This window comes from Lepus europaeus, chromosome 17, assembly GCF_033115175.1.
Source record: "Lepus europaeus isolate LE1 chromosome 17, mLepTim1.pri, whole genome shotgun sequence".
In the NCBI taxonomy this organism is placed as follows: domain Eukaryota; kingdom Metazoa; phylum Chordata; class Mammalia; order Lagomorpha; family Leporidae; genus Lepus; species Lepus europaeus.
The window spans coordinates 19,307,242-19,332,933 of NC_084843.1; the positions used below are offsets into that span (position 1 = coordinate 19,307,242).

The 25,692-nt window shown below is 39.8% G+C and overlaps 1 protein-coding gene across 1 annotated transcript in view; it reads right to left on the minus strand.

Moving 5' to 3' along the window:
• Positions 1-576: 576 nt before the first annotated feature.
• Positions 577-25,692, minus strand: part of SMC3 (structural maintenance of chromosomes 3) — a 53,210-nt gene continuing 28,094 nt past the window's right edge. Inside the window, exons 13-29 of the mRNA XM_062213991.1 lie at positions 22,528-22,741; positions 19,634-19,737; positions 19,370-19,469; positions 18,775-18,935; positions 16,957-17,098; positions 14,598-14,748; positions 11,272-11,424; positions 9,120-9,271; positions 7,762-7,920; positions 6,743-6,850; positions 6,150-6,258; positions 5,316-5,563; positions 5,016-5,228; positions 4,574-4,765; positions 4,243-4,420; positions 2,485-2,591; positions 577-953 (exon numbers count right to left, since the gene is read on the minus strand). Coding sequence (XP_062069975.1) covers positions 882-953; positions 2,485-2,591; positions 4,243-4,420; positions 4,574-4,765; positions 5,016-5,228; positions 5,316-5,563; positions 6,150-6,258; positions 6,743-6,850; positions 7,762-7,920; positions 9,120-9,271; positions 11,272-11,424; positions 14,598-14,748; positions 16,957-17,098; positions 18,775-18,935; positions 19,370-19,469; positions 19,634-19,737; positions 22,528-22,741 — 2,563 coding nt within the window. The 3' untranslated portion in view covers positions 577-881. The remainder of the gene's footprint in view (positions 954-2,484; positions 2,592-4,242; positions 4,421-4,573; positions 4,766-5,015; positions 5,229-5,315; positions 5,564-6,149; positions 6,259-6,742; positions 6,851-7,761; positions 7,921-9,119; positions 9,272-11,271; positions 11,425-14,597; positions 14,749-16,956; positions 17,099-18,774; positions 18,936-19,369; positions 19,470-19,633; positions 19,738-22,527; positions 22,742-25,692) is intronic.

Consider the following 25,692-nt stretch of genomic DNA (forward strand, 5'->3'; position numbering starts at 1 on the left):
GCACCTTTTTTGAAGTTTCCCAGATTCAAGCAGGCAGCCAGGATTTGACAATCACTAATCTAACAATCAAAATACAGAACTGTGTTTTTAAATATTCTTTTATGTGAAAGTAACACTTTCTTAGGTAAAATAAAAAGTATTTTAAAAAAATCTGGGGGCTGGCACTGTGGCGTAGTAAGCTAAGCCTCCACTTGTGGCACTGGCATCCCATATGGTGCCAGTTCAAGTCCTGGCTGCTCCTCTTCTGATCCAGCTCTCTGCAATGGCCTCAGAAAGCAGCAGAGGATGGCCCAAGTGCCTGGGCCCCTGCAGCCGTGTGGAGACCCAGAAGAAGCTCTTGGCTCCTGGCTTCGATTGGCCCAGCTCCAGTCATTGCAGCCATTTTGGGGAGTGAACCAGCAGATGGAAGACCTCTCTCTGTCCCTCCTTTCCTCTGTAACTCTACCTCTCAAAAAAACAAAATCCTTAAAAAAAAAGAAAAAAGAAAAAAATATCTGTTTCTAGTCAGTATAACAATTAATGAAAAGTCACATAAAACACTAAATTAGTCATAAAATCATTTATTTGAAGCTATAAAAAAGAGGCAGTATAGTTGACAATTTAATTAGGAAAGAATATTTAGCATGTTTCAAAAGATTTAAAATAGGAGCAGGACACTTTACAAAAAGGTGTGTGGCAAATGAAATTCTTAAACTATAAGTAGAAATGTAACATTACAGAGTATCTTATAAAATACACAGACAGAAATATAAAAGGACTATGTATGCTCTAAGCCTGAAAATTATTAATAATGACCAAATATTTAGTTTAAATTTACAGTTCCTTGGTAGAAGAATCATATTACTATATACAACTTTCAAAAGGAAGACTATATTTTCCAATTAACCATGCGTGGTATCATCTTCTACAAAGTCTTTGGCCATCTCTGCTGTGATCACATCAATATGACTAACCTGAAAGAATGAAAGTTGAAAAAAAATCTGTTCAATTTTAAATAAACATATCAGTTACACTGTACAGGGTTAGCATTCAAAATATAAATCTTTTTTTAACAAGCAGAGTGGATAGTGAGAGAGACAGAGAGAAAGGTCTTCCTTTTTGCCGTTGGTTCACCCTCCAATGGCCGCTGTGGCCAGCGCATCTCGCTGATCTGAAGCCAGGAGCCAGGTGCTTCTCCTGGTCTCCCATGCGGGTGCAGGGCCCAAGGACCTGGGCCATCCTCCACTGCCTTCCCGGGCCATAGTAGAGAGCTGGCCTGGAAGAGGGGCAACCGGGATAGAATCCGGCGCCCCAACCAGGACTAGAACCCGGTGTGCTGGCACCGCAAGGTGGATTAGCCTGTTAAGCCACGGCGCCAGCCTAAAATATAAATCTTAACATCTATAAATTTTACACATCAAGTCAAATGATTCTGAAATACTGAGAGAAAAAAACCCTTGATCAATGGTGACTGATCAAGGTATGTGTTTAAAAAAACACTGAAGGCGGACATTTGGCCTAGTAGTTAAGAAATCTGTATCCTATAGTAGAATACCTGGGCATGATACCCTCTCTGGCTTCTGACTCAAGCCTCCTTGCAGTGCAAACCATGGGAAGCAATGGTAACTGGATTCCTGCCACCCACATGGAAGACCTGGATTGAGTTCCCAGCTCCTAGACCCCACCGATGCAGGCATTTGGGAGCTGAACCAGCAAATGGGGGCTTTGTCTCTCTCAAATTAAAAACATTCTTTTTAGAGGCCAGCGCTATGGCATAGCGGGTAAAGCCACTGCCTGAAGTGCTGGCATCACATATGGGCACCGATTCGACTCCCAGCTGCTCCACTTCCGATTCAGCTCTCTGCTTTGGCCTGGGAAAGCAGCAGAAGATGGCCCAAGGGCTTGAGCCCCTGCATCCACATGGGAAACCCAGAGGAGGCTCCTAGCTCCTGGCTTTGGATCAGCCCAGCTCTGGCTGTTGCGGTCATTTGGGAAGGGAACCAGTGGATGGAAGACTTTTTCTCTCTCTGCCTCTGATTCTCTGTAACTCTGCCTTTCAAATAAATAAATAAATCTTAAGAAAAAATTTTTTTAATTTAAAAACTGTTTTGCATTTTAACGTGCTCTGAAGAAATAGTTAAATAGTTACACCTTTTTGTTCAGTTTATATTATTTTGCTATTTCATCAAAGAACCTGTGCTGGAAGACACCAGGTCTAATCAAATTAAAACAAATGTATTCAATTGTTAAACTATTCATTAAAGAAATACTGGCTAGATCAGAAAGATACAATCTCTTAATATCACTGAAAATAAAAACCAATGCAAGGAATACTACAAAAAAATAGGTAAATTCATAGGTATATCAAGTAGGTTTTTTCTTCATAAAGAAAGATTCAGATAACCAGTAACTTTCTAAGTTCTCTTTCAGTGTTTAAATAACATAAAGCCAAAATTCAACAAACATAATAAATACAAACTTAAATTCCATGTAAAATAAAGTTACCTTATTTCTGAACTTTACACCATAGAATTTGTCAGCTGATTCAAGCAGTTCAGGCCTAAAAGTAGTTGTAATAAATTGAGCATGTACAGCAAGTTCCATAATCATATCTGTGAAAAGGAATAATTTATTAAGTTCCTTTTTGGGGATAAGTCTAAACATTTAAAAAGCATCTATTTTCACTTTTACCTAGAATTCAAAACTGTTTTAAATAGCTTGTGATTTATTTTTCAAATACTCAGGTATAAAAACCACCAATCTGCCTTCTTAAATTATATAGAAATCTTTTAACTCCACCATCTTAAAATTATAGAATATATAGTTTTATTTAATATAAAGAAGAAGAAACTTTTTAATTGGAGATACCAGAGCAATGTTAAGTCTCTTCACACAATGAAGAAAAAAGAATCTTCCCTATGCTACCCACTTAATCAAAGACTTTTGGAACTTACTGATTCTATACAGAATCAACACTATTTTTGTACTATTCTAACATCAAGAAAAACAGAGACTCTTGGGTGGGTAGTGGGCATTTAGCCTAGCACTTACGCCCTGGGTCTTATATCAGAGTGCCTAGGTTTGATTCCCAACTCTGGCTTCTAACTCCAGCTTCCCACCTGGGAAGCAGTGGTGATGGCTGAACTAACTGGGTTCTTGCCACCCACGTAGGAGACCTAGACTGCATTCCCATTCCTGGTTCTGGCCCAGACCCAGCCCTGGTCATTGTGGGCATATGGGAACCCACCAACAGAGTCCTCTCTCTCTCTCTCTCAAGAAATAAAAAAAAAAATTAAATTTTTGAAAAAGTGACTTTTGTACATAAATTTAACTGGAACAGAGTTTTTACTGATTTAAAAGATTTTTTAAAATATTTATTTATTTGAAAGAGTTACACAGAGAGGGAAGAAGAGGCAGAGAGAGAGAGAGAGAGAGAGAGAGACAGAGGTCTTCCATCCAATGGTTCACTCCCCAGTTGGCTGCAATGGCCAGAGGTGCACTGATCTGAAGCCAGGAGCCAGGAGCCAGGAGCTTCCTCTGGGTCTCCCACACAGGTGCAGGGGCCCAAGGACTTGGGCCATCCTCCACTGTGTTCCCAGGCCACAGCAGAGAGCTGGATCAGAAGTGGAGCAGCCGGGACTCAAACCGGCACCCATATGGGATGCCTTCACTGCAGGCGGTGGCCCTACCCATTATAACCCATTACACCACAGCGCCGGCCCCAGTTTTACTGATTTAAAGAATTACATCGGGGCCAGAGTTGTGGCACAGCAGGTTAACGCTCTGGCCTAAAGCGCTGGCATCCCATATGGGCACCGGTTCGAGACCCGCTGCTCCACTTCCAACACAACTCTCTGCTATGGCATGGGAAAGCAGTAGAAAATGGCCCAAGCCCTTGGGCCCCTGCACCCACGTGGGAGACCCGGAAGAAGCTCCTGGCTCCTGGCTCCGGATCAGCATAGCTCTGGCCTTTGGGACCAATTGGGGAGTGAACCATCAAATGGAAGACCTCTCTCTCTCTGCCTCTCCTCTCTCTGTGTAACTCTTTCAAATAAATAAATAAATCTTTAAAAAAAAAAAAAAAAAACAGAATTACATCTATTTCTCATACAAAACTAAACTTTGTTAAACTATTTAACAAATACTATTAAATACTACTAAAAGAGAAATTATCTACTCACTATATTCCCAGGCAACAAGAAATCACTAAAAAGGAGGTGAACTATCATCTTTTCAGGACTAACTACAAAACCTAAATTGTACCTGACACAGCCTTTCTGTGCTGAGCATCCAGAGCCTGGTCGATCTCATCAAACAAGTAAAAAGGAGCTGGGTCACATTTCTGAATGGCAAAAATCAGAGCAAGGGCTACCAGGGATTTCTGTCCACCTGAAAGCTGCTGCATTTCTCTCATTTCACCTTGTTTTCCTGTAAATGACACCTAAAAAAAACATGTTATGCGTTTGTATCTTAGAGAAAAAAATCACTAGTATCTCTTAAGTCGCCTACAGTGTGCCAATTTAGATTTGCAAAAGATCCACCGAATTCTGCCATGGTGATATTCTAAAGAAAACAGAAAGTAAAGGTACTTTACCCTGATTCCAACACCAGTGAACTGATCAACTGATGGGACACTGCTTTGTGACCCAGAACCCCTCTCACTTTCACCACTCCCTTCTCCTTCATCCTGAGACTGACTGCCTTCCACGTCTCCTTTCTTCATCACCAAAGTAGCTTTGCCTCCAGGCACTAGCTTCTGGAATACTTCACTAAAGTTCTTGGATACCTTAAAAACAAAACAAAACAAAACAAAAAAGAACCCTGTCAGCTGAAATATAAATTTTGCTTAAAACAATTATTTTAAAGCAATCAGAAGTGTTTTTTAATCTTAAAAACAGAAATGAAATATTGGATCCTTTCAAGAGCCTATGTTGGATCCATTCTCCGTGTCAATGGGTGGGAAGCTTTACAAATTGAGTAACAGCTGAATTTTTGCTCTGTGTGCCTGTGCGTTTTAACTATAAGTAGAAACACACCTGCTTGAAAGTTAACTGAATAGCTTCGTATTTTCGAAGTTCAAGTACATTCATCAGTTCCATGATTGATTTGTACCCCCTATCCAACTCTTCTTGTCGCTTTATTAACTTTTCTTTCTGCTCAGAAAAGTTTACAAACTGATCCAAAGCTTTTTTGTTAACATGGCTGTACTTCTTTAATTCTGTGTTGCACTGTTCAAGTTTTCGAAACAACTATAAGGAGGGAAAAAAAGGTATAAATAAATTCACATGCAGGGAGATTTGCAATGAGACTTCAAATTTAAAGCCAGTAAGATTTACCTGTTTGAGGCTCAGTGTCTGGTATTTTTCAAATGCTTCCTGGGGTAATGATCCAAGTTCTCGAATCTTCTTCATACACTCTTCTTTCTTCTTCAGTAGCATGCCCTGTCGATTTGTCATCTTTTCCAGTTCTTTAGTGTCATGATTTATAGCATCCATGTGTTCTTTTTCCATATTTTTCCAGCGTTCCATACTCTTCTGAAGCTCCTTAATTCCAGCTTCTGTTTTATCAATGGAATTGTCCAAATCTAAGGTGGGGAAAAAACAAAATTAGGCTATAAAATCTATTTTAAAGCCAAATGTTATTTGAGCAAAGATTTTATTTTAATGGCCAAATTTACCAAACTAAATAGGTGTTAGGTTTTTTTCCAGTGTTTGTTTAAATTTTGCTGTGAAAATACATAAACTACTTAGGACAAAATTGTACTTGTAAATCGGTCACTCCAATATAGTTTTTATTACTTAATACTTATGTTTATATAAAAAACTAAGAAACTGATTTTCTTCTAACCAACTAAGTGACAAGAACCTTAATGAAGGTGCTTTTTATCTTTTTTCCCATAATATTTTACTTTATAATTTCTAATAAAATTGTTACAAACACCTCAATAAAACAAGTAACTATTTGTTACTATTTATAATCAACTTAAACACCACTCACCATAAATTGTTTACAAATAACAGAAGACACAAAAACTTATTAGCACATGCTTTTTGCCTTTTAAGGTATTTCATTTTTTTTTAAGGTATTTCATTTTGTAGTAAAACAATCTCATAAAACAAATAAGGCTAACTGTAAATAATCAAAAACACTTTTACTACATAAAAATTCACCTTCTGATCGTGCCATAGTATCTTTTACTCTTTTATTGATGGCTTCAAGTTCTGATGTTGTGGCTGTGAGGACAGTACCCCCTTCTGTCTCTCTCAGTTCATTAAGTTCCTAAACACAAAAGCACCTATGAGCATTAGCATTAAATCAAGTAATACAAATTTTGTTAACTTCAAAATGGTATGTCTGCTAACAGTTTCTACAGCTGTTACGTTTGAATCTAACAAAATCAAAAATACATGAATACAATGGGAGTAGGGAGATTAATACTAGAAAATTTCTCAGCATCTGAGTACTACTGAGAAAATATTATTAATTAGCATTTACTGAGCACTTAGAATGTGCCATGATAGTGACCATGCAAAATAGGTACTAACACTAATGCTGACTTTACATAAGAAACACTGGCTAAGAAATAATAAATGAGAATTACCCAAAACTGCACACCAGGTGGCAGTGCTAGAACTCCAATCTAGGTCCCTTAGGTCAGTCAGTTATGTGTTTCTGTCCCCAAAGCCTATGCTTTCAGTCTCTCATATAACCACTTTCAAATAGATTACGGTCATCAAGGAACCCCTAAAAAGGAACAACGTACCTGTTCTACTTGGTCCAAGCGTTTTCTCAGATTCTCATTGAGGTAAGTTTCTACTCGAGTAATAATACCTTCTAATTTAATTCTTTCATTTAGCAACTGCCTATTTTCCTAGAATTTAGAAAGGGAAATTAGTTGCCTAAATAAGCATGCACATTTCACACACAGAAATGTGTTAGTCTACTGTCTTTTCTATTACTTGTCCTCAAAAGTACTGAAATGGGGTTTTATATTATATTCCCTCCCAAAAAAGCCCCATATTTTCTCTTTATCTATTCAGATTTTCAAACTTTTGTGCCTGATTCTTTTTGTGAAGTATGCACAGAAAATGGTTTTCTTTTCCTTCTTCCTCTATTTTTGGACTCAATGCTGTTCATATCTAGAAAATTCAAATGTTATGGAGCTGGAGCTGTGGCGAAGCACATTAAAGCCTTGGTCTGCAGCACAAGCATCCCATATAGGTGCCAGTTCAAGTCCTGGCTACTCCACTGCAGATCCGGGTCCCTGCAAATGTGCCTGGGAAAGCAGCAAAGGATGGTCCAAGTCCCTGGGCCCCTACGTCCAGATAAAAGACCACAGGAAGCTCCTGACTCCTGATTGGCTCAGCTCCAGCTGTTGCAGCCACTTGGGGAGTGAACCAATGGATGGAAGACCTCGCTCTCTGTAATTCTTTCAAATAAATAAATCTTTAAAAAAATGTTATTAAAATGCTTAATCAAAACTATTAAATATGTAGAGAATGATGAGATCAACATACTTGTGTGTGGTTTTACCTAACAAGTTCAATCTTAATGATAAATGTACGTTAAGATGGAAGAAAATGAAGATTTCTTGTATAATCCTAACATATATAGACAGTGCAGAAAAAAATTCTTAAAGCCTTATTTACTGTTACAGGTATGAGGAATCCAAGTCTCATTTTTATAAATTTTTTCAATATTCCTTTCACATTCCTCTCTTTAGCAAGAAAGACATTTTTCATAACAAATTAGAACTGAATTTTTTCTGTGAAGTATACTTGCCTGCTGAAGTTGACGAATTTCATCATTCAGCGCATCTACTCTCTTCTGATCTTCCAGACTAAGCTGAGAAAGCAAATCAGTTCCCAGTTCTGCTTTCAATGATTCTCTGGTGGACTCCATTGCATGCAAACTTGCCTCCAAACTTTGTAAGCTACGTTGCTGTATGAGACAATCCAATTAATAAGAGTATTAGTCACTCTATTACCAAAGCACTATAATACTGATAAGCTAACAACTTGAATGTATTTGATATTAAAGTAATCACATCAAATTAACTCAATATTAAGTGTTACTATGGTGTTCATTAAGTTAGTATTAAGTCCATATTTTTCTCACCTTATTTTCAATTTATGATGGGTTTACTGGGAAGCAACTTCATTATATGTTGAAGATTATCTCACCCACTAAATTGAAATTAAGACTATGTAACAAGAAAAATATGGGGGCCGATGCTGTGGTGCAGTGGGTTAAATCCTCCGGCTGCAGTGTTGGCATCCCATATCAGCACTGGTTCTAGTCCCAGCTGCTCCTCTTCCAATTCAGCTCTCTGCTAATGGCCAGGGACAACAGTGGGAAAAAGGCCCAAGTGTTTGGGCCCCTGTACCAGCAGGGAAAGCCTGGAGGAGGCTCCTGGCTCCTGACTTCTAATCAGCTCAGCTCCGGCTGTTATGACCATTTGGGGAGTGAAACAACAGATGGAAGACCTTTCTCTCTGTCTTTATCTCTGTCAGTAACTCCATTTCTCAAATAAAAAAAAAAAAAAAAAAAAAGAGAAGAAAAAAAATTTCAAAAAGGAAAAAAAAGAAGGAAAAATAGGATGCCAAAACTACAGGATGGTAGTGGGAGAAGCACCATAAAACAGATCATGTTCCATGGTTACATTACATTACTTTTCATCCATATTCATAACAACAAAAAGTTGCCAGTTAATGTTGGGATGGTGTACAAACAGTTTTTGTGAAAACTGCTTTAAGTTTAAGAGATAATAATATACATAAAGTATCACCTGTAGTAAGAGTTTGCTTTCTATTCATTTTAATATTTTTAACAAAATATAATCAAATGAATTCAAATAACTCCTTAGTACTTCTGGGCAAAAGTGGTTACTGACAAATTAAATACTGACAATCAGACAGTACTATTATGCCACAGCTCAAACTCCCTATCAATCCAATGAAGACGGAAAATTTAAATGCAGCCTCTAATAGAAGACTCTGGGTGCCCAATGTTGTTAGTACAGAATAGATGAAGAGATTCAGACAAATGGGTCAACTCAAAAATGAAAAAAATTCAATTCAAAGATAACCTATATAATATATGACCCACCCAAATCTCTAACAAAAGACATACTTACGAACCTTAGGCATAAAAGTTTTCTCTGACTGCTGCCTCTTTTCTTTTAGCATCTTCATTTCTGATAATATGCTATCTCTGGATGCTTTAAATTTCCTTTGCTGGGTCTCTATCTGCTGCATTTGGTTCATCAACTGATCAATTTCATTATTAATCCATATACAAGGCTAAGGAAAATTCTCTCCAGATTATAAATACATCAGTAAGTTCTAAATTCTCATTAGTTCTTAAAAACACAATACCATGTAAACATTTATCCCTCCCCCTTTTCTTTAACCCTAGATAATGGTTATTTCCTCAAATTCATAACCATAAAAATGCTAATTATTAAATGTATCCAACTATAAAACATTTTAGCCTGTCACTTCACTCTCAAAATAACATATATACTATTTCATTTGCAACTACACACACACACGTTCTTGAAAATTCCTAAAGGAAGCTCAGTGAAACCTAACAGTATCATATATTTTAAAATACCTTTTAACCCAATAAATATTTAATATGTAATGTAGTATGATAAAATCACTACTTCAAAGAGTTATGTAGGCTTTGCCCAACGTGAAAGAATAATTCAGTTTAGCTGAATTATCAAATGCAGTCTTCCTTTTTCTTATATTTCTTAATACTAAAAAATTATTTGAAAGGCAGAATGACAGATAGAAAGAGCAAGTAAAAATGAGATCTTCCATCTGCTGATTCACTCCCTAAACAGCCGCAATACCCAGAGTCAGTTCAGGCCTGAGTAGGAACCAGTAGTATCTGGGTTTCCCATCGAAGTGGCAGGGACTCAACCACTTGGAACTTCATCTGCCTCCCTCTCAAGCACATCAGCAGGATGTCAGGATCAGAAGCAGATGAGCCTGGACTTGAACAGGCACTATTAACATGAGATGCAGGCATTCTGAGTATCAGCTTAATTCACTGCACCACAACTCCCATCCCTTTTCTCATGTTCTTTGCCAAATTCAGGAGCTCTCTCAGAGTGATACGAGGAGCCATGTAAAAGTCAAAGCTAAGATGCTAATATTTTTTTCCTCTGTCATTACTTGCATTGATAGCACAGAAGCCATAAACTTAAGTTTTAAAAAGTTGTGTTTCACTTAATAATGTCCTTGAAGCAGTAAAAATGAACTTTATTCTCAATGTTCAAGAGTCTGTATTTGTAATACAGTCTGACAAAATGATAAGCAAACATAAAATACTTCTGTCTGATACCAAAGCATCTTGTGATTTTAAGAAAATGTAGAGGCAAGGCATCACAGTGCAGTAGGTTAAGACACTGCTTGGAAAACCTACATCCCACACTGGACTGCTGGCTCAAGTCCCAGCTCCTAAGTCTTCAGATCCAGCTTCTTCTTAATGTGCTTAGGAAGGAAGCAGATGGCTCAAGTTGTTGGGTATCTGCCACCCACAAGAAAGACCCAGATGCAGTTTTGAGCTCTTGGCTCCAACCCGACTCAGCCCCTGATGTTGTGATGAGCATTTGGGGAGTGATCCAGCAGATGAAATCTTTTTCTGCCACTCTTTCAAATATTTCTTTTTCTGCTCACAACTGTACAACTGTGTCAGTTGTGAGCTGAACAAGCCACTCCTCATGTAACATCATTTTTACCTGAAAGAAAACAAATTTTATCTACAGTTATCCAGAGTTGGGTATTTGACAGTCATTTTCTCTGTTAACACTAAATCTGCACTGAATCATCTAAGGATACATGGACATGTTTCAGTTGTAATGGACACTTTTCAATTCTGGTATACCTGACTTCTATGCAACACGAGGCATTACTGATGTCTTTTACCCTCCTCCTTAAAACACTACTCAATTTTCCCTTCTACAATTCATTGACCAGGCCTCTCAGTTTCTGTTCTCTGTATGATAACCTTAAATTCTGAGTCTGTTAGGCTCTTCTCTCCCTAAAGAAGATGCAATGGTATTAACTATTTAACAGTTAAGTAAAGGATCAACATTAAGAATTCTTAGTTTTTTCCCCTTACTCTTCAGAAGTTAAATAAACAAACATAAGCAATCCTATTAAATAAAGGCCAAAGTGAAATACATTAAATTTCTCCCACTGTAAATAAGCAAAAGATTATATACTGCAACCAAAATGTTCTTTCTCCACAGCAACCATCAAGCACAAAACAAAAAGATATTTTCAATATTTCTGCGCAGGTTTTCATTGAGCTTTGCTTCAAGCTCACCTAGTTCTTCTTCTGCTTTTCTAACATCTTTCTGTAATTCAAGTCGAGACTTTCTTGTGTCATAATAACCTCCAGTTAAAGCACCCCGATGACTGACTTGGTCACCTATAAACAACATGTAGGAAAAACAGTAACTCTATATGTTTCTTTATTCAATGAGAAACTGATATATAACCAAAAATACTCATTTGAAGGCTTAGTTACGACATCATAAAATTTAAAAGGGAAAGAATTCAAGCTGCTCTGAAGAAATTTTCCTTTCCAATGCTGAAATTTTAAGTCTTAAAAAAAATGTACCTTTCAGAATAGCCCAAACATTGGCCAGAAAGCAAGCGTTTAAGATTAATAAGGACAAGTCAGTAGCTTGAATTCCTACTGGCAATATTTGGGGAATACTGAGTATAAAAGTAATGGCAATGTACTAAGACATATAATAAACATAAATCCATGAATCATAGGGACACAGAAATGAAAAGGCTATTCTCTACAGATTAATAAAAATTAATAAATGTCAAGGCGATGACAGAATACTCATCTTAGAAACCCCTAGGGTAATTGACGATCCAGGCAAAGGTCAACAAAGGACATTTAAAACTGTTGGTAAAAAACAGGCACTGGGAGGCAGGTGTTAATCTGCAGATTGGAGTGCATAGGTTTTTGATATCCAATTCCAGCCCCAACTCCCGATTTCTACTAATGCAGATCCTGCGAAGAAGCAGTGATGTTTTGGTTCCTGCCACCTAGACTGAATTTCAGGCTCCTGGCTTAAGTCCATGGCCCAGCCTGGGGCCACTGTAGGCATTTGAGGAATGAATCAAGGGTTAGGACTTTCTTTTCTCTCAAATAAATACAATTTTAAAGAGTCTCTGGGTTACAAAAAGACACACTTGAAGAAAAAAAAAAGTATTTGAGGCCGGCGCCGTGGCTTAACAGGCTAATCCTCCACTTTATGGCACCGGCACACTGGGTTCTAGTCCCGGTTGGGGCGCCGGATTCTATCCCGGTTGCCCCTCTTCCAGGCCAACTCTCTGCTATGGCCCAGGTGCTTGGGCCCTGCACCCACGTGGGAGACCAGGAGAAGCACCTGGCTCCTGGCTTCAGATCAGCGAAATGCGCTGGCCGTAGCGGCCATTGGAGGGTGAACCAACGGCAAAAAGGAAGACCTTTCTCTCTCTCTCTCACTATCCACTCTGCCTGTCAAAAAAAAAAAAAAGTATTTGAAAGGCAGAGTGCCAAAGAAAGGGGGAGAGATGCCCTACTTGCTGGTTCACTCCCCCAGATGGCCACAACAGCAAGGTCTAGCTAACACTGGAAGCCAGGAACCCAATCCTTGCCTCTCACATGGGTATGCAAGGGCCCAAGGACTTGAGCCATCTTCTGCTGCCTTCTAGGAATGTTAGCAGAAAGCTGAGTCTGAAGCCTGGTACCAGAACACAAACCAGCACTCCAATATGGGATGATGGCATATCCATGGCAGCTTGACATGCTGCGTAATACAGGCCCCTGATTTAACACGGCCTAAAGGGATAATCTCATATACCACTTAATAGCAAATGGGAAATCATCTTTATACTGAGATATCTGCTAATAATATCATTCACAGTAGCAGACATCATGATTTGATGAGGTCTACATCACTTATATAATACTCATGCCAAGAATATTTAACCTGACCCTAGCAATGCTGAAGTAACAAGACAAATCCAGGAAACCGGGTATTTTATGGGAAGAGCACAAGAAGCAAAGAGAGGTGTTATGGTCCTATACATGAGGTCCTCCAAAAGTTCATGAAAAATACTTACATGAAAAAATTGCATGGATTTCAAAATTTTCTAGAACAAAAAATTTTTTTTTTCTTTGGCAGAGTTAGACAGTGAGAGAGAAAGACAGAGAGAAAGGTCTTCCTTCCGTTGGTTCACCCCCCAAATGGCCGCTACGGCCAATACACTGCGCCAATCCAAAGCCAGGAGAGCCAGGCGCTTCCTCCTGGTCTCCCATGCGTGTGCAGGGCCCAAGCACTTGGGCCATCCTCCACTGCCTTCCCGGGCCACAGCAGAGAGCTGGACTGGAAGAGGAGCAACCGGGACAGAATCTGGCATCCCAACCGGGACTAGAACCTGGGTGCCAGCACCGCAGGTGGAGGATTAGCTTAGTGAGCTGCAGCACCGGCCAAACAAAAACTTCTTTTAATTTCATTTTCTCATGAACTTTTTAAAGTACCCATATAATTATATAATTAAAGAGTCTAAACAGAAGACACTGCATATATCACTGATTGGATGCTGGATAAGAAAATTTTAGCACTATTGAGAAAATTTGAATGTAGACACTTTTAAATATTATAGTTAATGTTCAATTTCTTGGGTATAATAATTATATTATGATTACACAGGAGAATATCTTTATTCCTAAGGAGATACATGTTTACGCTTTAAAGATAAAGGGTCCTGATGCTTACAATTTATTCTCAGATGGTTTAACAACATATAAATATGTACAGCCAAGAGGGAAGGTTACCTTCTGCCTTCAATAAATTAAAAACCAGAAAAAAAAACAAAAATAAGCGCAAGTGAACCTATAATACCAGGGCTTCTTAACCTGAATTCTACAGATGAAATTCACATCTATGACTTGGATGAGAAAAAATTTACATCTTTATTTTTAATAATCTCAAAATGAAATTTAGTATTTCCTTCATAATAAGAACCACAGTAGTATTATTACCTTTGAATTGTTACCAAGAGAATTTACAATGATTTTTATCATATCATATTTGTCACAGATCTTAAGAGATTATTTATATGTATCAGTATTTCAAAATTATGGCAATTTGCTACACTCACTACTAAATCTTTGTTTTGACTAAATTAAAGTCACTATTTCATAATTAAGAAACACTGTGGTAACTATACCAATATAGCTTCCTTTGTGACCTAGAGCATTTTATTTTATGCATTTAAAAATTTTGAGGGGGCCAGTGCTGTGGTGTAGTTGGCTAAGCCTCCACCTGCAGCACCGGCATCCCATATGGGCACCAGTTCGTGTCTTGGCTGCTCCTCTTCCAATCCAGCTTTTCTGGATCCAATCCACTATTCTGGTGAAGTAACTGGATATAAATTTTCAAATACTCTTAAAAGACTATGATTCTGAATTATTATGTAAGATATACTCATCAGGTATATATACAGCTCAAGTGATATATTCCTACACAACTTAACGTTGTGTTAAATGATTCATTAGAACTTATCTGTCCAAATATAAGAATTAGTATCACAAACCTTCCAAGGTTATGCAGTCCATAGTGAAAGCACGGGCTAGCTGGGTTGAAACTTCCATGCTCCGACAAATGAGAGTCTTTCCAAACACATGTTTGAAAGCCTTATCAAATCTGGGATTGTACCTCAGTTTACTGATCATAGGAATAGCATCCTAAAAATGAATATTTTGCAGCAAAGGCAATCACAACACAGTTAATTAGAAACTGTTCAGAGAATTATGAGTCTGTACGAAAAACAAACAAAAATGCATTTGCATTTCAGAACTACTGGTTTTCATACTGAAAAATGTCATACTGCTGACATATCCTGAAAACTTTGCTCATGTACTCCAAAATTTTCAATAGTACAGTCCAGTGCTAAACAGCACTTGGCTAGGAAGCCAGACTGCCCAAATCCAAATCCTGGTTCCATGATACATATGTGCTCCAGAAAAGTTGCTCAATTTTCAATGTTCCTTTATCACAAAACTGTGCCAATAATAGTACCTTTCTTAGAAAGTTGTGAAGGCTACGTTAAGTTTATGTATGCAGGGGACAAACGGTTGGCCTAGAAGTTAGGACAACCACATCCCATACTGAACTACCTGAGTTCGATTCCCAGCTCTGGCTCCTGACTCCAGCTTCCTGTTGATGTAGACCTCAGAAAGTAGCAGGTGATGGCTTCAGTAATTAGGTTCTTGCCACCCATGCAGGAGACCTGGATTTAGCTCCCAGCTCCAGGTCCTGGCTCAGGCTGGGACATTGTGGGCATCTGGTGAGTGAACCAGTGGATGGGAACACTCTGTCTCTCTTTCTGCCTCTCCTAAGTACGTATGTGTGTGTGTATGTATATGAATATGATTTATTTATTTGACAGGCAGAGTTACAGAGAAGGGGAGAGACCTTCCATCTGCTGGTTCACCTCCTAAATGGTTGCAATGTCCAGGGCTGGCCAGGCCAAAACTAAGATCCTAGAACTTCATCTGGATCTCCCAGGTGGTTGGCAGGAGTCCAAGGATTTGAGCCATGTTCTGCTGCTTTCCAAGATACAATAGCAGGGAGGTGGATTGGAAGCTGAGCAGTGGAGACTAGAAATAGCACTCAAATAGGATGCCACTGTTGCAGCTTAATCTGCTGTGCCACAATGGTGGCCTTAAGAATTTTTTTAATATGCAAAACACTTAGGGTATTATCTTTCTTTTTTTTATTTTTTTTATTTTTATTATTATTTTGACAGGCAGAGGGGACAGTGAGAGAGAGAGAGAGAGAGAGAGACAGAGAGAAAGGTCTTCCTTTTGCCATTGGTTCACCCTCCAACAGCTGGCGCACCGCGCTGATCCAATGGCAGGAGCCAGGTGCTTATCCTAGTCTCCCATGGGGTGCAGGGCCCAAGCACTTGGGCCATCCTCCACTGCACTCCCTGGCCACAGCAGAGAGCTGGCCTGGAAGAGAGGCAACCGGGACAGAATCCGGTACCCCGACCGGGACTAGAACCCGGTGTGCCGGCGCCGCAAGGCGGAGGATTAGCCTAGTGAGCCGCGGCACCGGCCAGGGTATTATCTTTCACATAGAAGGGTGAAGTGTAACCTAACAGTACTTCTTCAAAATATTTTAATTTTATTTATTATACCTGAAATATATTCAGAAAATATTCTTTCAGATAAATTTATTTTCATTGTTCCTACTCTTCTAACAGAACAGGATTTCTGATAATTATAAAATTGTGAAATACATATATGCAATAAATGTTAACTGTAAACTAATAAAGAACATCAACACAACCACCACACAGCACAATAAACTGAACACTGAGGACATCACAGAAGCCATGAGTATGTCCCTTTTGTAATCACAGAGATTACCTGCCACAGGCAGTGCCTTTGTTTTAATCACTTCCATTTTTGTTTTTGTAGTGTAAATGGAACCACATTACAGGCATTATAGACGTCTATAATCTTGCTAACCACTTTTATTTATAAGCTATTTTAGAAGTATATCCAGTACATGTTATTTCATGTTAATCTAAGATTTAAAAATTTTAAAAGCCTACCCAAAAAACATGAAAAATACTTCAAATGACAACTGCTCAGGGAATTTTAAAACTGCCTAACCTTAACTCTGCCACCCCTGGTTATGTTACAAAGTATCCTATATTTATGCATTTTAACACTTTACAGGTTTGAAATTTGTTTTAGGTATTGGCTGTGACCTTGTCTCCCTTTTCAATTCTACCTAGCACTAACTTCAAGGGCAGAAAGGCATGTTTACTTCATCGTTCAGTGAATTCCAATGTATACCACCTGGACACTAATACGTGTTAAATAGACTATATGACAAACAGCAACTTAATGAAATGTAGATCTTAACACAAATTGACTCACATTGGTTTCAGGATAGGCAGTATCTCTAACATCTAACTTGTTAAGAGGCAGAAAAGTAACCTCTCCAGGAAGATTCATTTTATTAAACTCCATTAAAATCTTCGTGCTGACTTCATCTGAATCAACAATGTGATAAAACAACCTACAAATAAACAGAGTAAGACACATCTTTACTATAGACTACAGAGTGTTTTTTTGTTTTTTGTTTTTTGTTTTTTTGACAGGCAGAGTGGACAGTGAAAGAGACAGACAAAAAGGTCTTCCTTTTCCATTGGTTCACCCTCCAATGGCTGCCGCGGCCAGCACACCGCGCTGATCTGAAGCCAGGAGCCAGGTGCTTCTCCTGGTCTCCCATGCGGGTGCAGGGCCCAAGCACTTGGGCCACCCTCCACTGCCCTCCCGGGCCACAGCAGAGAGCTGGACAGGAATAGGGGCAACCGGGACAGAATCCGGCGCCCCGACCAGGACTAGAACCTGAAGTGCCGGTGCCGCAGGTGGAGGATTAGCCTATTGAGCTGCGGCGCCGGCCCTAAAGAGTGTTTTTAAACACTGAAGCAAAAAACAATGAAACCCAAATGGTATGGAGATAAAAAACCTACTTAGAAAATCCTAGTGGGAGAAGAGAGAAAACCCCAAATGAGGTAATTTAGTTTCTTCTCCCCACTGAAAGGCAGAGAGAAGAGAAACACAGAGATCTTTCATTCACTGGTTCACTTCTGAAATGCCTACAACAGCCAGAGCTGGGCCAGGCTGAACCCAGGAGACAGAACTCATGTAGTTTTGTGGCAGGGTCCCAACTACTTCAGCCACCACCTGATACCTTCAGGCTATACATTAGCAGAAAGCTGGATAGGAAGCAGAGCAGAGACTTGAATCCAGGCATTCTGATAAGGGATGCAGGCAACCCAAGCAGTACAGAAACCACTATGCTAAACAACCACCCCAGTTCTGTTTTCTGTAATTAGAAAAGAAATATTTAGCATTTGCTTTTTTTTCTTGACAGGCAAAGTGGACAGAGAGAGAGAGAGAGAAAGAGAGAGGTCTTTCTTCCGTTGGTTCACCCTCCAATGGCCGCCGTGGCCGGCACACCGCGCTGATCCAAAGGCAGGAGCCAGGTGCTTCTCCTGGTCTCCCATGCGGGTGCAGGGCCCAAGAACTTGGGCCATCCTCCACTGCACTCCCGGCCACAGCAGAGAGCTGTCCTGGAAGAGGAGCAACTGGGATAGAATCCAGCGCCCTGACCGGGACTAGAACCCGGTGTGCTGTTGCCGCAGGTGGAAGATTAGCCTATTGAGACACGGCGCCGACCAGCATTTGCTTCTTTATTTAGAGTGTTACATAAGCCGGGGGGGGGGGGGGGGGTTGTGCGGCTGGCATTGCAACATAGTGGGTAAAGCTGCTGCCTGCAGTGCCAGCATCCCATATGGGCACTGGTTCCAGTACCAGCTGCTCCACTTCCAATCCAGCTCCCAGCTAACGCACCTGGGGAAGCAGCAAAAGATGGCCCAAGTCCTTGGACCCCTGCACCTGCATGGGAGACCTGGAAGATGCTCCAGGCTCCTAGCTTCAAATAGCCCAGCTCAGGCTGTTACAGATGGAAGACCTCTCTCTCTCTCTCTCTCTCTCTCTCTGCCTCTGTCTATAATTCTGCCTTTCAAATAAATAAACAAATCTTTAAAAAAAAAAAAAGTTACACAAGGAACAAATGATACACAAAAAAAGCAATGAAAGATGTACTGTTCTGAAACTATAAAGAGTTGTTTAAGTTATTCTTATTTCTTTTTTCAAAAACCCTGCGTATCAAGCAAAAAAATTCACCTGTTCCCAGCAGTGACTTCCACACATGTGTAGAAAGCTGGTTCACATTCAAAGTTATTCATCACAATGCCATGATAGCCATTTTGAACATGCTGATTTATTCCTTTTCTACGGAAGTGGTCTAATACTTTGTTTATGCTGTCGATTCCATTTAAAATGGCCTGTAAATTGTTAGAAGTGAAAAATATTAAAATACTACCAATGCTATGCCCACTGGGAAGAAATACCAGAAATTAAACAACTTCTCCAACAAACACATCACCTCTGTGAAACATGCCAACTACATATGGAAAAACAGTTTTATTATGGGTTCCTTTCAATGATACCAGCACTAAAAATGGGCTCATCTACAAATCAAAAGTGCCATCATTAGTCCTTAATTGCATAAGTAGAAGTTAAGACTGCTTTAAAAAAAGTTGTTAGGGCTGCTTATATAACCCCTATCATTCCATATTTACAGGACTGGTGATGTGGACTCTACTCACTCATATATTACCTGGGACTAATGAATGACCTACAGTTAGTAAGTTTTTGTATGATAATAACTTGACTCAATGACTCACTGTCAACTGAAAATAAACAAAAACTTTCTCACCTTTCCTGTTGCTGCTCTGAGAAGTTGTTGCTTCTTTTCAAGATCTTCTCTTTTAGCAGCAAGTGCTTGCTGTTCTGCATTCTCCTCTCTCCACAAGTAACTAATCAATAAAAATTAAACAGCCTTTAATTTTAAACACATAAGAAGATGCACTAACAATATAGAGCCTAAAACAGAATACTGGAATCAAACTTGAACAGTTCATTTTTGTAACTGAAAGACCATATAACAGCCAGTAACTAGCATAATTCAGTTTATACTAACTTTCTTTCACTTTGCAATTCATCCTTCTTATTTTTTACTTCATAGTATTTTCTGTCCAATTCCTCTACTCGAGCTTTGACTTCATTAAGATCTTGATCCAGTTTCTAAGGAAATAAAAATTCAAATTCAAAACTTAGTTTCATCAAATTAATCCATATTGACAGAATGCAGATCAGTGGCCGCAAATGGATAGAAGAAAGGGGCAAAAGATGAAGGAGAAAATAATAATCATCAAGGGATATGGGAAACATTTTTGAGGGATGAACACATTCATTGTGATGAACATGTATACTCACAGGAGTATACATGTGAAAAATTCATCAAATGATACATTTAAGTATGCGTAACTTATTATATATCAATTATATTCACTGAAGCTGTTGAAAAATTCAATTTCAATGCTTAAAAGTTGTCTTTAGGGAAAAGACCATATCACCTGAAACCACAAACCACAACATGAATCACTTTAGAAAACACTGATAAAACAAAATTAACTTCTTCACTAGTGATCCAAATTGTTTCTACTATAACATATATTCCATAGTTCTAGGGGAAAAAATACATTCATAAATTCTGAAACAGTGCAGTGAACATTTTCACGCTGCCTCTTCTACTGAACTCATTCACTAGGACACAATCAAGAACAGTTGGCGGGGAGGGGCGGTGCTGTGGCATAGCAGTTAAAACCTCCGCCTGCAGTGCCGGCATCCTATATGGGCACCAGCTGGAGTCCTGGCTGCTCCACTTCCAATCCAGCTCTCTGCTATGGCCTGGGAAAGCAGCAGAAGATGGCCCAGGTTCTCGGGTCCCTGCACCCGCATGGGAGACCTGAAAGAAGCTCCCAGCTTCGGAACGGTGCAGCTCCTGCCATTGCGGTCATCTGGGGAATGAACCAGTGAATTGAAGACACCCCCCACCCCCCGCCGCCTCTCTGTAACTCTGCCTTTCAATTAAAAATAGATCTTTAAAGAAAAAAAAAAAAAAAGAAAGTGTGTATTATTTAAAAAAAAAATGGGGGGTGGGGGGGGTTCGCAGCACTGTGGCTGTGGCATATCAAGTAAAACCTCTTGCAGTGCCGGCATCCTATATGGGCATCAGTTCCAGTCCCACCTGCACCACTTCCAATCCAGCTCTCTGCTGTGGCCTGGGAAAGCAGTGGAAGATGGCCCAAGTCCTTGGGCCCCTGCACCTGCACGGGAAGACCCGGAGGAACTCTTGGCTTCTGGCTTTGGATCAGTACAGCTCCTGCCATTGCAGCCAACTGGGAAATAAATCAGTGAATGAAAGACCTCTCTCTCTCTCTCTCTCTCTCTCTGCCTCTCCTTCCCTCTCTGTGTAACTCTTTCAAATAAATAATAAATCATAAAAAAGAACAATGGGTCAGAAAATATTAACAGGTAAAACATTTAAGAAAGTTGCGGTGTTATTTCCTTAATGCTAACTATATTCAGTATCTTAGTGCATTATGTTGAACTTAAATCCAACATAGCCTTTCAAGTTTAAGGAAGCTGACACTTTATACAAAAGCCCACTATTTGCTAAGCATGGTTGTTTCTAAGACCTGAGAATCATCATCTATCAAAACAAACAATAAATCCTTGTCTTCTTAGGCAGCCATAATATAAATCTCAAGATCAACCACTGGGTGGGGAACTTCAAATTGTGCTTCATGAGAAAATCATATCTTTTCTATTCATAACCAATTATAAATCTCAAAATACTCCAGAGTAATAAAAAGTAACACTAGAGTCCTTAATATGACATAAGTACCTAAGTAGCAATGTGACATAACTACTTATATATATTATTTTTTATCTTTTTCTGTCAACTCACTGAGTCAATCTTATTCTTACTATCTTTTATTCAGTTAAAATCTCTGCGAAAGGATAAGTGATAACATAATGGTGAGTGGGGGCATGAATCAATTTATTTATGAGGGCTTTTTATGTCAACAAAATTAAATAGAATTAGAGATTAAAACACACTAGAGTCTAGATTATGTAAAATATATACACATTTTATACATTCAATTAAACATAAAATTAGTCATGATTTCTATCCTTTGATCAGATGAAAACACAATCAAATCTTTCTCAAATTTTCAATTAGCTCATAAAATCTTGGGTAATTAGAATGACTCTTAACATATTTGATAATCAGAGTAACCCTTTTATTACACACAGGAGGAATTTAAGACTTCGTGGTATTTGAAACTTTAATTAAAGAGTAAACAAATTCCTTTTACAAAATTCAACTCTTCAGCAGCAGTGGCTTAATTAGTCCCCAAGATACCTGATTACATGCTAGCGAAAGAGTGCAGTCCTTGAAGAGTCTGTTTTCTAAATTAATGTTTCATCTTTTATAGGTCTAAACAATTGAAACACTATTGTGTTAGTAACTAACATTACAGCTTATAGTGTTTCTGAAGTCCCATATTATTTTTCAGTGGTATGTGAATATTAATGGTTTCCTTTCTGAGACCATCATATGATACTCAGGACCAGGAATAAAGTGGTCAGTATATATTAAATCTTGAAATCAAGGGCTGGCATTATGCGAAGCAGGTTAAGTCAGGACACCAACAACCCATACTGTATACGAGTTCAAATCCCAGTTTCTGTACTCTGGCTGCTGTGGGGCATCTGGGGAGTGAACCAGCAGATGGAAGATCTCTCTCCTTCTCTCTCTGTAACTCTTTCAAATAAATTAAAATTGGAAAAAAAAAAAACTATTATGTATATATTAAAGTTATTGGCCTTTTCTACATATCTTTTACAGGTGTGTGTGTGTGTGTATACATATATACATGCTTAAGAGTCGTGTGTTTAACAACAAAATAGATAAAACTGTATACTTCTGAAAGATTTTCATAAGGCAGATATAAAAGTTCTTACATTATACTGCTCCAGATTTTTCTCTTTATTTGCCTCAGTGTCCTCCAAATCTTTATGTATAGCAGCAATCTGTCTTTTCTTGTCATTAATAGCTTGATCTAAAGACTTGAGCTCTTTTTTAATCCACTTGTCCCTTTCTTCCTTTGATGTAAACTGGCTTCCTCGACCTTGCTTTGCATAAAGATCCGTTCTTTCCTGGGTAGCTTGAGCCAATCTATACAAAGTAGAAGGATGAGTTGTAAAGGAGAATAGGAAATGACCAAGTATAATTACAATCAATAACATCACCTGTACATAAACAAAAATTCACTTTTCAAAAAGTTACTTTTAAAATGGAACTGACTGGGGTGGGCACTGTGGGGCAGTATGCTTGCAAAGGCATGCCATATCTGAGTGTTGGTTTGAGTTCTAGCTACCCACTTCAACCCAGCTCCCTGTTAATGATCCAAGTGAAGCAGCAGATGATGGCCCACCACCTATGTAGGAGACCCAGATGTCATTCCTGGCTCTTTGGCTTTGCCCTGGCCAGCCCAACACTGTGACCATTTGGAGAGTAAACCAGTCAAAGGAAGTTATTTTTCTCTCTCTCACTCCTTCTTTCCCTCCATCACTCTGCCTTCCAAATAAATTTTTTTTTTTAATCTTAAAATTAATTAGGGGGCTGGAATTGTGGCACAGTGGGTTAACCTGCCACCTGCAACACTGGCATTCCACATGAATGCTGGCTCAAGTCCTAGTTTCTCAGCTTCCAATCCATCTCCCTGCTAATGCATCTGGGAAAGCAGTGGAAGATGGCCGAAGTGTTTGGGTCCCTACCACAAATAAAGGAGACCTCTACGGAGTTCCAGGATCCTGGCTCCAGTCTGGTCTAGCACTGGCTGTTATTGCTATGTGGGGAGGGGAGTCAACCAGCAAACAGAAGATCTCTTCTTTCTTTCCATCTCTTTCTCTAACTCTACCTTTCAGAATAAATAAATAGCTAAAAAAATACCAAAAAAGTGTAATCCTTAAAAAAATTAAGTGTAATAAGCAACTGCCAAACAAGAGATCTGACTAGCTAATTTTATATAATATTGATTTTTACTTTGAAAACACAACTAAAGTAGAATACCTCGAATCATAAAGACTTCAGGCAGACCTTGTGCTTACTCCAGATCTTAGTTAATAAGTCTATTTTCCTTCTTATTTAATCTATTTGATGGGCAGAGAGAGAGAGAGATGCAGACATAGAAATATTCCTTCCAATGGCTCATCCTCCAAAGGCCTACAACATGCAGCACTGGGCCAACTGGGAGTCGAGAGTCAGGAGTCAGGAGCCAGGAGTCAGGAGCCAGGAGCCAGGAGCCAGGAATCCAAACCATTACTCCCACACGAGTAGCAGGGACTCAATTCCCAAAACCATTATCTGCTGCCTTTGACAGTGCACATCAGCATGAAGCTGGACTTAAGGTGCAGCAGGGACTTGAAACCAGGGACTTGAAACCAACTACTCCAATATGGGACACAGGCACTGTCACGTGGTATCCCAAGTGTATGTGAAACACTCACTCCCAATTCTAGAACTCTATCTCAAGAACTTTCAAGTATGTTTCAACTATAGATAACATATTCAACTCCTTAAAATAAGACCTTTCAAAGCAAGAGAGAAAATTTAACAAGCAAGAGAGAAAGACGAAACATTTATAATACATAGAACACTCATGTCCCAGTGACATAAAACATCATTCCAAAAAATAACAAAGGAAAAAATCCTCAGGAAAAAAGTGGGCAAAGGATGTAACAAGCAATTCACTAAAAGAATTACAAATATAACTGGTATAAAAATATGGTACTATACTAAGTCATGTGAAATCATTGTCAAACACTGACAAGTATGGTCTGTTCTGTGGCACAATGGGTTAAAGCCCTGGCCTGCAGGCCCAAGTTGGTTCAACCAGCTTCTGATCCAGCTCCCTGATAATGAAGATGATACTAGTCCTGAGCCCCGACAGCCACATGGGAGACCTGGAAAAAGCTCCTGGCTCCTGACTTTGGATTGGCTCAACTATGGCCACTGCAGCCATTTGGGGAGTGAACCAGTGGGTGGAGACCTCTCTCTCTGTCTTTAACCTCTCTCTGTAACTGCCAAATACATAAAATAAATCTTAAAGAAAACACTGACAAGTCCAATCTAGGGATAGACATTAAAATGTTCAAATGTTTAAAAAAGACTGAGTGCAAAAATAAAGTTATGAGGGGCCGGTGCTGTGGCACAGTGGGTTAACATCCTGGCCTGAAGCGCTGGCATCCCATATGGGCGCCGGTTCAAGACCCACTGCTCCACTTCCCATCCAGCTCTCTGCTACGGCCTGGGAAAGCAGTAGAAGATGGCCCAAGTCCTTGGGCCCCTTCACCCATGTGGGAGACCTGGAAGAAGCTCCTGGCTCCTGGCTTCGGATTGGCGCAGCTCAGGCCACTGCGGCCAATTGGGGAGAGAACCAACAGATGGAAGACACCCCCCCCCGGGTAACTCTTTCAAATAAATCTTAAAAAAATAAAGTTATGGCCGGCACCGTGGCTCAACAGGCTAATCCTCCGCCTAGCGGCGCCGGCACACCAGGTTCTAGTTCCAGTCGGGGCGCCGGATTCTGTCCCGGTTGCCCCTCTTCCAGGCCAACTCTCTGCTGTGGCCTGGGAAGGCAGTGGAGGATGGCCCAAGTGCTTGGGCCCTGCACCCCATGGGAGACCAGGATAAGCACCTGGCTCCTGCCTTTGGATCAGCGCAGTGTGCCGGCTGCAGCGTGCTGGCTGCAGCAGCCATTGGAGGGTGAACCAACGGCAAAGGAAGACCTTTCTCTGTCTGTCTGTCTCTCTCTCACTGTCCACTCTGCCTGTCAAAAAAAAAAAAAAAAATTAATTAATTTAATTTAATTAAAAAAATAAATAAAATAAAGTTATGGCCGGCGCCGTGGTTCACTTGGTTAATCCTCTGCCTGCGACACCGGCATCCCATGTGGGTGCTAGGTTCTAGTCCTGGTTGCTCCTCTTCCAGCCCAGCTCTCTGCTATGGCCCGGGAAGGCAGTGGAGGATGGCCCAAGTGCTTGGGCCCCTGCACCAGCAGGGGAGACCAGGAGGAAGCACCTGGCTCCTGGCTTCAGATCGGCGCAGCGCACCAGCCGTGGCAG